This window comes from Patiria miniata, unplaced genomic scaffold (assembly GCF_015706575.1).
Source record: "Patiria miniata isolate m_02_andy unplaced genomic scaffold, ASM1570657v1 HiC_scaffold_18, whole genome shotgun sequence".
NCBI lineage: Eukaryota > Metazoa > Echinodermata > Asteroidea > Valvatida > Asterinidae > Patiria > Patiria miniata.
This window is the reverse complement of record NW_024037056.1, coordinates 5885203-5897477: the sequence shown is the minus strand read 5'-3', so window position 1 is coordinate 5897477 and position 12275 is coordinate 5885203. Positions and strand designations below refer to the sequence as shown.

Sequence of the window (12275 nt, the reverse complement as noted above, 5' to 3'; positions counted from 1 at the left end):
CCTGTATAACGTCTGATATGTCTAGACATGCAGCTATATGCAAGCTGCGCGCCAGCCAATCAGAGTCGACTTTACTAAATCTTGACGTCATTTCATTCCGAAATCGGGACTAAATGGTTGATTGGTCAATTCGAATGCAGTGTTTTGTAATACAACAGCCGGGCGCATATCGCGTAACATGATGCAGAGCGCGTGACACATTTTTTTGTATCCAGTGTCTATGACGCGCAACGGGTGAATGACTGTAGACCCAATATAGAAAGCGCTCACTGATTGGTCAAAATCTAGGAGGTCAAGAGGCGGGGTCTTGCCTAATTAATTCGCCCTGGTCTATTACATAGACTACCCATTGGTAAGAGAGAGTTTTACATAGTTCACATGGTCAATATTTATGGCAAGTTAATTTTTTCAAGATTTCTGGCATTCCATTCATCACAAACTTTGGCAATGACAAACCTTTATAAAACTTAAATACGCTCAAATTATAATTTGCATGTTGCAAAACACTTAAAGTTGGCATATACGTGCCTTTTGGGTGTGGCACCTTGAAAAATCGATTTTCAAATTGATTTGATAATTTCTGGCTTTACATTAGTTATATGAGCTTTCCCCACGAGAAGTAATTCATTAATTTCAACTTTCGATTTAAGAGCAGGAATATTTATAGCATTTCGCTCAAAACTTAGTGAACTGGGGTGCCCCATTTAAAATCAACTGTTTAAAACTGCATATAGGCCTGCAAAAACTAATAAGCAAATTTATTTGTTACAGGACGTTATATTCCTGTTATATATAATATTCGGGAAAGAAAATTGAAATTTTGAAAAAGCAGGTACAGTCGAGTCTCGTTATAACAAACTCGTGCGGACCTAGCCAAATTGTTTGTTATATCAGAATTTTGTATTAAGAGGAACATCAGTCCCATTCATTGTGCATTTAAATGCACAGTTGGGACCAAGGCTTTATGTTTGTTATAACCAGAATTTTGTATTAACAGAGTTTGTACTAACGAGAGTCGACTGTATATACCAACATGTACAATATTTTATTCCAAATAAGAATTCTTTTGGCATTTTACATAGACTACACACCACGAGTTGTAAAGACTTACAAACTAAAAGCTTTTCAAACGGTTCCACAACGAAATGAATCTGTATGTTAATATTTACATAATGCCTTAAATTGAGAACATGCAGTAAAATGTGAACATGATACTTAAATTTTCCATGTTAAAAAAACCCAAGAAACTTGGGAGTATATTTAATTCACCAATGTAATAAAAATATGAGTTTGGCACTCCATACTACATTGCAGCTATTAATAGTTTGACACATTCTGCACTCCATACAACTATCGTTTCCCATGCTGTATTTCTCGCTCTTTGGTAGTCTCCTGCACAAGATGATACATAAAGCTGTAGAAAAAAAGCAGATTATCGTACTGTCCCGAGTACACATCCTTCAAGACGAGCTTGTGAAAGTCGACCATGAAGTAGTAGATGGCTTCGATGGTAGCTAGGTAGGTCTGCGGCTTGCGATACTGCTTTCTCCAAAATGTCGTCAGCCTGTCTTCCAGAATGACGCTTTTTATTCCTGAGACAAAAAAAGGGATAAATACGGTAAAATTTAAAATACTGGACTCGATGAAATCGTAATCGGCACCACGAACTGATACTCACACACTAGTGGATGTCTTTCGTGAAAACTGCGTAATCAACAATTTTGGTTTCACGAACTGACACCCGGGTGTGCGCATGCACATCGGACACTGAAGTGTAACGGAACAGTTTTCGTTTTCACGAACTGACACGCAAGCATGTTGCGGCAATACCATTCGGAGAAAAACGCTTTGAAAAATTTGGCACGAATTTAATCCATCTGTATACTTGCACAAAAATTTAATTGAAAACCTTTTTTTACTGGTGAAATTAAGATTAGTGTCAGTTCATGAAAATGTAGGGAGTGCAGCATGCAGTGCCGCACTGTGGCGTGTCAGTTCGTGAAAACGATTAATGACACGGCTCTGTAAAATACGCGTGTGTGCCAGGCACTCGCGCGCAACCGAGAGTCAGTTCGTGGTGTCTGTGATGAAATACAGACCCCACTATTTGATTTTACGTAGGCCAAGTGTCCGGGGAAAAAAAAAACGTGTCTACATTTCAGCACGGATGGGCAAGTGCCCTTTTCAAAAAAATGTTACCCCCCAATAAAAATGACCGTGCTACGCCACTGTCATTTGTTGTATTGCGCATGCCTCAGAGAGTAGAATTTGAACAGCGACAATTCAGATATGAGACGAAAGCAGTCAAAGAGATCCGATTTCAGAGGAGTCAAAATATTATATGACACCAATAAGCCAGTTCCGTATCTCAATGCAGTAGTCGATGTCAAAGGTCATTCTGGATAAAATCACCGACGTGATGATATGCGATGTTACGTGGACGCCAATTCTGCTTGTAAAAAATAACACGCAAGCGTCGTGCGCCCTTCGCCGTGCGCGTTCATGCGCCTTCGATGAGCGTTCAATCATCCCGAACGGCCCATGACCCATATCATTGTGAGCGTGCGCAGTTAAAATACAACTGGCTTATTTGTAAAGGCCCAAATATTTGCAATATTTCATGGCATTGTCTCATGCACAATATTTGAAACTGAAATCAAAAAGCTTCAGGAAACTAAATCTCTACTGAAGCAGCTACTGGTGTTTGACATGAGGGACTCTTCACATGTACCTGCTAATCTTTCATCTTTGCTAAAAACTCCAGTCTGATTCCAAGTGCAGTCGATGAAAATTACTCTCTCAAACGGCACTGTCTTAGACAATTCTTCGATCTTAGCCCCCTCTTCGATCTTGGCCCCCTCTTCGATCTTGGCCCCCTCTTTGATCTTAGCCCCTTCTTCGATCTTAGCCCCATGTTGTCCACAATGAGCTTCGTCCCTCTCATTAGTTTCTGCATCTCCGCCCAGATGTTCAGGCAAGGTGTTCTCGCATTTTTGGTGGCAGCGGTGGGATTTGTTGTCTTCGTCAGGCGCTACCGAATGAACCAATCCTTTTCCAGGATCAACTAGGGTTTGATTTTTGGCCGGAGAATGATTCGTCTCATCAGCTGAACGTTCAGATAAGATCGTTGGCCGAGTTAGATTGCCTTCGTCTTGCTGACAAGAGCAGCGTGGGGCATCCGACACTTCATGGACCACATCCGTTTGAGAACTAACAGTTGTTGTTTCGGATCTTTTAGGTTCCAACTGGCAACTCTGTGTTCTGGGTTCACTGCTTCCTAGGTGGGTGTTACTGTTGTGTGAGGGCAGGTGTAGCTGAGGTTCGTCTTGCCTATTCCCGCTGTGCTCATCAGGTGATATTCTGAGTTGTTCCATCAACTGCTCAAGAGATATAGCCTCCTTGCACGGGAAGACAAGGAGCAACTGAAAATAAAAACACAAAACGTACCACCATAAATGGTTAAAACGTAGTGTCTTGACAACCCCCCCCCCCCCCTCCCTAAAGGACATGCTCCCTTGATGGGTCATGGTGTCCATCTTCCAATAAACACAGCTCCAAATGCAAAGTAAGTTGGTAAAGTCTGTCACAAGCCAATGTGGCTTATCAGGCCGGCATTTATCTCCGGTTTCAGTAGCATGAAACGACTGAGAATATTTCTATTCCCCACGGATGGGATGCTAGTCCATCGCAGGTTACTCCCCAGCTAATGCTGGTACCCATCTATACTCCTGGGTGGAGAGAGGCAAGTAGGGATGAAGTGGCTTTAACAAGGACACGCAGCCGGATTCGAACCCCTGACCCTCTGATCATGAGTCACAAATGCTTACCACTAGTCCACACTCCCCTGGGTGGAGAGAGGCAAGTGGGGTGAAGTGGCTTGCCCAAGGACACAACATATGGCCAGCAGCTGGATTCGAACCCCTGACCCCTTGATCATGAGTCACGAATCCAATCCACTAGGCCGCACTCCCCCCGACGTAAAAGATTGCTGAATTCGTGACAGTCTGCCACATGAATTCCAACTATTCTGTAGCTTACAAGAAAATGTTTCGGATAGTCAACATCGTTGAGATTCATATTAATAAAAACATAACTGTACCTTTTCTTTCTTGTCATATTGCGGAATATTTGGGTACGTGTAGATGGTCACATGATCTGGGGCCAGGATGCGAGCGTGGACCGCCGTACTCTTGCCATCCAACTCCAAAGCGTGCTTAATGATGTCAACCTTCAGTGGGAGCTGTAATTATAGAAAAAGAAAAACAGTGTCAGTCCTTCTGATATGAGGCGTGCGATCGCATCCCCACGCAATCGCACGCCTAAAAGCTTCCTTTTAAAAATTTAATTGAGACTTCAAACTTGGTTGGTGGAATACTGGACACCTTGTCTTCGACACGTGGAAGTTTTAGAGAATTTCGTCTGCTAAAAGTGGGAGTAAAGTTGGCCTGCATTTGTTTTGCACATTTTTCTGCAGACAGGGCTCTGGAGTGCTCTGAAACGTGCACAACGAAATCAGGCCCACTTTACTCTGTCTTTAGCCAGTAAATTTCTCCAAAAATTCCACTGGGCAAAGAAAAGGTCCTCAGTATTTCACCAACCAAATTTTTAAAGAAGTCTTTTCTTCAATATTTTGCACATGAGAGGGAAGTCAAGTGATTTCTAAATGAGGCTCAAGACTAGACTGGTACATGTCCATCCATGGTCCAACTATTCCAAAAGACTGACCTCTTCATTCAGTGTCATTAGTCTGGTGGCTTGACTATGGAGAAATGTGTGGTCAATTGAGACTAGTCCCCGGTTCCTGCCACATGTTTCTAAGGCTGCATCCGAATCAACTGCCTAGAGCTAGGTCTAGGTCTGCGCCCATTGAAAATACGCGGGGACGCGCTGACAATAGACGTAGCCGTAGCTCTGGAAGCCCGTTTCGGACACGGCCTTAAATTCTTTGGGCTGAGTTGATTGATGCAGTACTGAAGCAGTGTTGGACTGGTTGTTTCAGGTGCCAGTCTATTTTCTTGTATGGCATGTTTTCAATACCTTAAGTTTTGGGACTCTCATACACAGTATAAACCTCTGTTCTAATGATGTCATTCTTTGTTTACATGTGCACTTTCCTATAGGGCCAGTGGGGGTCCAGGGTCCACTGAGCACCATAGGAAAGCACACACGTAAACAAAGTGTGACGTCATTAGTACAGAGGCTTATATTGACAGTCCCAAATTTTCAGACACGTTTTTCTGCACTCAGTATCCCTGTCTTGAGCTGATGTACCTTCACCGTTTGAAATTTTCCAGCGATCGCTTCCATGGGGATGCGACACTGGTAGCAGAAGTACTTCCTGGAGGAGCCGCAGTCCGGACACCTGGCTCTGGCTGTGGCTCTGTGCAGCGGTTCATGGGAGTCTATCTTCAATCCTTCGAAGGGATTCGCACTGGAAACATCCATTGCTTGGTCCGTCCTGAATGTCCAATGCAAACCACCACTGAACGCCTACAAGATGCTGTGTCGTGACTTTACTGAAAAAAAATTTACATTGAGAGATTAGTCACTTTGATATCTGAATTCAATAATTATCGGCAAGGCTTCTCAGTAATAAGCATGATAAGGCTGTAGATCTTTTTCTTTTTTCAACACGCAGTCTTGCAGTTGGGCCCTAACAGTTATTAACCTACCACGGTAGAATCGCGTCAACGTAGCTCGTGAAATAGGCCTACTTCCCAAATTAGAAGGCAACTTTCGGCTAACGGAAAGGTGCCTTTCCGCTAACGGAAAGGTGCCTTCTAATTCTAGAAGTACATTATAGTATTAAATTAATTGTACTGTTCCATGCCACGCGTGTTTAACAGCTTTGCCGGTACGGTGAGTTTCTATGGCTTTGTGACACTGATGCACACATGCGTCTAATTTGCATATTAGATCACGCCCCACTGCATTGCATAATTCGCGGGGTACAACTATAGAATGAAGGGCCACTTTACTCTACATCCGCGCCTCCGTACGGCTGCGTGGAGGCGTGGAGGCGTGGAGCCGACCTACCTCCGAAAATCGATCGTGGAGTCGTACCGTGGAGCCGCAGTCGATATCTCCGAGAATTGCGCCCTCTATCGGTGCGCGTCTCTGCGACTCCACGACTCCGCGCCTCCGCCACTCCAGACAGTGCCCCGTCGCTCTCCTCCCTTCCTAATTTGCGACCTCATTTAAAATGGACTCTGCGACTCCCCGACTCCGCGCCTCCGCCACTCCAGACAGTGCCCCGTCGCCCTCCTCCCTTCCTAATTTGCGAGCCCATTTAAAATGGACTCTGCGACTCCCCGACTCCGCGCCTCCGCCACTGGAGACAGTGCCCCGTCGCCCTCCTCCCTTCCTATAATTTGCGAGCCCATTTAAAATGGATATGGATGCTTCGTTCTCAAAAAAATTCCGCCGAGAATTGCGCCCTCTATCGGCGCGAGTCTCTGCGACTCCGCGACTCCGCGCCTCCGCCACCCCAGTGCCCCGCGTCTCCGCGACTAGACTCTGCGACTCCCAGACTCCGCGCCTCCGCCACTCCGATCCGTACCGTGCCCCCCAACACATTTACAAGTACGCCCTCCCTTCCGATCCTTCATGAGAAGCTTAAAAGACAAGTGCATTCGCTGTACTTAGCACTTTTTGCAGGTTTGCATATATCTATTACTCCTATCCATCCACGCCTCCAAGCAAATTAAAAACCTTGCTCCGGCGTGGCCCTGCATTCTATAGTTGCTCCGCCAAGTTTGTGCACTGATCATGCAGTTAATTTATTTCTACATCCCTCAACGAAACACCCATCATCATGGCCCAGAAACTATGAATAGCTTTACCGGCTAATTTATAACGAGTTTATTAAACTGTTTAATAATTCATCGCATGCTTACAAAAGATCAATTCCGGCCCCAATCACGTAGCCGACACGTGCGTAAATAAACAGCAGATCTCTCGATGCCGATCGACAACTGTGATGATGAACAGCGCCCTCAAGAGTTGACTATCAAATCGACGTTACAAATTTTACAGGCGGCGCTTTCACCAAAACATGTCAACACGTGCGACCATAAAAAAAAAACATTTTAAAATACTTGACGAAAAGGCAAGATATGTAAGTTTTACTTTCAAAAGCTTGAAGAAAATACAATAGCCAATTTGTCTAACCGAAGTAGAGGCGTTCTTAAACTGCAAAAAATCTTCTTTTGCAATTGAAATTCGAATGGCAATTTTGTGCTGTGGGCCTGTGTATTGTCAATGTGTTTGCGGAATGCACAGCCGTTTTTCCATACATGTAAACTTGTGCGAGATTTGACCTCATTGAGGTCATGTTGTGCAATTGTGCTACTGATGACATCATACGCATAGGGTATATCACAATATATTCCACTTGGCCTGTACCTTTAATTTAAATATATTGAAGTGTTCTTGACATCTTGCAAACTGGTAAAAGGGATTAATTTGTAGATTTGTAGGCTTGAAATATTAAGACACAATTGCAATTGAATTAATATCTGTAATTGTGTATTGGGGGGGGGGGGGGAGGGGGGGGGCAAAACTGTATGTCCCTGCCCTTTTCGAGTTTACTCTGCCCTAGTTTCAAGTCCATTTTGTTGTGCTGTCTAGATGATTGCTGAGCTGAGGTCAACACTGAATAATATAAATCTTCGGCGCATTTGGTACAGGCATGTTTATAGCTCCATGGTACAGGCAGGCATACATTTGAGGTAGGTGTCAATCTTCATTAAACTATCTACTGCATAGGTTGACTATCAAACCCCCCATCACGGATCCAAGGGGGAAGGGGGGGGGGGCAACGGTTATGTCGCAAAAAAAGCAGCCACCACTCACAAAACTCACCAAAAGCAACACATATAGTACCCCCCATGCTTTCATATTAAATGTGGGGCAGAAGAAATTTTTCAGACCCACTTTTTCGGGGAACAAAACAATATGTTGGCCTCCCCCCCTCCCAGTTGTGTTGTAGATCCAGCCTAGCTTGTCACTGCCTCCCCCTTCCCCAGATTCCACTTGTTCCACCCCCTTCAATCCCCCCCACACACTCACCCCTCCCCTTTTCGAACATGCCCCCCCCCCCACCACCCACCCATCAATCTCCCCCATCTCATTTGTCGAACACAAATTTACCCTCTCGCCACTTTAACCTTCCCTAGGAAAAAACTGTCCTGATCTGTTAGTCAGCCCCTCACAAATTTGCTCAATTGGTCTGAATAATTTGCTGATGAGTCACTCACCGCTGATAGCGATTATCATATGACTGGATCTGACTGTGGAGGTTTGGTTGCGCATACTAAGTAGATGATTTGAATAATAATACCGTATACGCCACCAACAGTGATGCATGCTGGATGTCGACATTATTCTCTGCGGTCGGCCTTTGTGGAATGAAATTGTAATGACTGTCATAAAGGATATTACCTTAAAGGGAATGTACAACATTTGCTTTTGCTGCAATTTTTCAGCAATAAATAGATTTGGAGGATTAGTATGTTAGGCCTATAGAAAAAAATTGTTAAAATGACTTGCTTCACATTTTGGGCTTGTAGATGCTGGGTAAACCAAGAAAACCTATCATGTTCTTGTAGTCTGGCTCCCTGACCCCTGATGAAACAGAGCAATTAATACACTTTGGAGAATTGTAAGGTCAGAGAATCAGTCTAGCAGGCTTGTACCCATTCACAGGTGTGACATCAGTTGCAAAGAAAAGTCATAATAACTCAATATGAAAGATTAGGATTTAGGAACAGTTTTTGTAAAAAAGCCAGTTTTCTCCAACGCTGGTTGGCTGACCAGCATTGTAAAAATACACTTTTTCTTAAAAATATCAGCACACCAGGAGCCACGATTTTACAGGATGCTTTAGACTGTCACTCCCTAACAATCCAAGGTATTTTGTGATAATTTGATCATTTCGTGTTTTGATGTTTGCAAATGGTGTATCTTCCCTTTAATATAATTGGAAATATATGCAGCTAGCCTGTTAGGTGGTTTTACACACGCAAGAACCTTGGCTTTTGATTAAGAGAATCTCATTTGTACATTGTTACCAGCCTGTACAGGCTTTATGGCTTCTATGAATACTGTGAAAACCTATTTTTTATGTACAGTGTTTCTCTTTTGACGTCATTCATCTATTCATAAAGTTTCACAAGTGAAACATTATTGGGAAGATATAATGATAAAACCATTCAAACAAAACATCAGGCAAGCATTATATATTTTTAGAAGAAACAAAAGTGACCCCCACCCCACTATCCCTGATAAAAAATGTAACAAAGTCGGTATTTATTTCATTGGTATTGACAACAACGAAGTGACAGGACAATTTTTGAAACTTAATATTAAGCTTTTATTCAGAATTTCATTGCACACTTTAGTTTGAAATATTATCAAAGTTTGGAAAAAGGCTTTCTGAGTCTGCTGACACAAGGTTATCATCAAGATGACAGCATCTGAATCTCAATGAAACAGAAATGGCCGAATTTAATAATGGTTTAATACACATAAGCCTGCGCTAGACCAGTGACTTGCCATGACACTGGGTCTAGATGTGACATTAAAACCTGTCCCTCTTACATCTGGCATCAATGATTTGGTTTCTGATGCACTCCTTAATGCAATTATGGTCCATGAGAGATACTGACTATAAGCGCGCAACTACCTGCCCAACAAAATAAAGAAATTGTTGGAAGTAATTCTTGATGATGCTTTAATGGCAAATTACAAAGTACGTGTATCAAGGCAACAGGGACAGGAACATTGTCACAATTTGGACCCTAAATGTATACATAGAGCAAGGAACAGATAGCACTAGAAAGCACTCAGAGAGCGCAAACCTCCGCCAAGGCCAAACAATTTCCCGCCATATTGTCAGTACACCCAAAAGAAATACTCGCATAAATGGTCAAGAATCTTAATTACAAAAATCCTGGATCCAGACCCAGATCCGGATCACTTCCAAAATTTAACAGATTTGTACTTGTACCAAGGACCACCCCTAATTTTTTTTTCATGCAAATCCATCCGTAACTTTTTGATTTATCTTGTTAACAGACAACCAACCAACCAACCAACCAACCAACCAACCAACCCATTAACCAAATCCGATGAAAATGTAACCTCTTTGGCGGAGGTAATGTGCACCTGCTTAAAAATGTGAATTAGCCATAAGACAGTGTGCAATTGCATTCAAGACCATTCAAGCGATCCAACCTCTCTGCAAATATGTAATATTATTACATGAATTAGATTTTAAGCATAACATTAATGTGTAATGGGGAATTTGATCAGCGCTAGTTGATCCTTGTATATAATATGGAGCCATAATCCAACATAAATTTGTCTTATATTAGGATTCAAACCAACCATATTGGGAGCACCCATTATAGGCCATCGTTATTCATTTCTGGGTTTATGAAATTATGAAATTAAGGATTTCCTAAAAAGTGCCCAAATTTGTCAATTGCTGTTTGACATGTTTACCACTTGTGAATGAAGACACTTGCATATATGCAAGTTTACAACTGCCCTATAGATAACGCAACAAATATCGAATTATGTATTTTAGAAAGATTCTGGTGACCACCGTTATTTCAATACCTATTACTAATTTCTGGTAGCGACAGAGAATTCCTAAAAAGCATTATGTAGCTTACAAACTGTGGAGAGAAGACAATGAAGAAATGTTCAGTCTTTATAAGTGGGAAGAAACTTTTTAAAATCTTAATTTCCGGAGAAAACTCACATAATCAAGAAAAGGCCTGAAACCCATTCCACTTGTCAGCCTGGGCAGGATTCGAACCTGGGCCATATAGAGGATGGAAAACAAAGAAAGTAGTTCCACGTCAATCCCACATGTACAGGGAGACAGGCCAACTTGCATCAGAACAGCTTGAAAGAAAATTTACCTATCGCGGTAGAATCGCGTTAGAATCGCGTCAACGCAGCTTGTGAAATATTGTCCAATTACATGATATAAAAATCGACGCGGAACGCGCAAAATCTGAGACAAGCAAAACTTAGTGTACATGACAAAAACTCAATAGGATTGTCTAAGGGGCGTGGCTAACTCGCAAACGGCGATAGGTCAATGGACCGATCCAGTAAGCCCCGCCCACTGTGCACTTGGCAAATTAACACGTGCTTTTCTCCAATGCCACACTGCATTTTCCTGCCGCGCGCTTCATGCGCGCGTGCACGCATGTCGGACTTTAGTTCACGCACGTCGGACATAAATCACGGCTGTGATTGGTCAGAACACCATGGGGCGGTGGGCGGTGCTTACTAGATCGGTCCATTATAATGCAATGTTCATGTTCTGCAGACGCCTTCAATTTCCAAATCTGAGTGCAAAACCGGCATGGCTCTCATTTTTATTCATTCGAGCAAAACAAAAATTCACTTTTTTGCCAAGGTGCAACAAAGCAAAATCAGACTATTTACATAAGTACCATCAAATTTCATTAATTGTATTCCAAACATTAATGTTATTTTCAGCAGAGAGTCAATAGCATTTAGTTTTATTTTTGCATTAGGAAACACAGTGAAACCCGCTTTTCTTAATGAAACAACCAAATCAATTGAACAAAATGATCACCCAACACAAGCTATCAGGTGAAAAGAAATCCACCTTGCCCCAAGAGAATCACAACATTTTTACTAAGCGCAGTATAAAAACGGTTACTTAGACCGTTGCCCGACTCAAGATCTTATGTTTTCTTCGCATCCGCAAAGCCCTTCAAGATCTTCAAGGATTTGACACAAGTCTCATCTTTCTCCCTGGTGGTTTCCAGATACATCTCACTTCGCTCAAGACACCGTAAACATGTTGTTCCAGTTCACGATTCAGAAAACTGAAGAAAACAAAATCTACATCTAAAAATAAAATCTACACAAAAGTCAATGTTACTAATCTTGCATTTTTAAAAGTACAGTTTTCATTTAAAGCACCGTTTCAAAATGTTACTTGTTCAAAAGAGGCAACATTATGCGAATCATATTACATGAATTATCAATTGGGGGGACACATCAATTTATGATTTACTTTATAATAGACATCGTTTGACAGTACAGGGTGAGTTTAAAGAAAAAGGAAACCCAAATGGCGCCCCCTATATTTAAAGATCTATGAGGTAAAAACCCAATTAATTAAGCTTCAGTTTAGTAAAAGAATCATTCATATCGCTCATGTACTTTTTAAGTTATAGACTCCTAAACACAAACAAAGTTTTATATTTTTGCCCACGGAACAC

At 42.2% G+C, this 12275-nt stretch overlaps 1 protein-coding gene across 2 annotated transcripts; it reads right to left on the bottom strand.

Moving 5' to 3' along the window:
• Positions 1 to 1080: 1080 nt before the first annotated feature.
• LOC119724402 (tRNA-uridine aminocarboxypropyltransferase 1-like) lies at positions 1081 to 6990 on the bottom strand. 2 transcript variants are annotated; one of them, XM_038195443.1, is made up of 5 exons: positions 5673 to 5801; positions 5272 to 5516; positions 4100 to 4240; positions 2732 to 3422; positions 1081 to 1592 (listed from the first exon to the last, which is right to left on the bottom strand). In XM_038195443.1, the coding sequence occupies exons 2-5, from the start codon at positions 5443 to 5445 to the stop codon at positions 1351 to 1353; spliced, it is 1248 nt and encodes a 415-aa protein (XP_038051371.1). In that variant the 5' UTR covers positions 5446 to 5516; positions 5673 to 5801; the 3' UTR covers positions 1081 to 1350. The 2 variants fall into 2 exon arrangements, with proteins under 2 accessions (XP_038051371.1, XP_038051370.1); XM_038195442.1 differs by lacking the exon at positions 5673 to 5801 and adding an exon at positions 6897 to 6990 and having other exon boundaries at positions 1082 to 1592.
• Positions 6991 to 12275: the final 5285 nt, after the last annotated feature.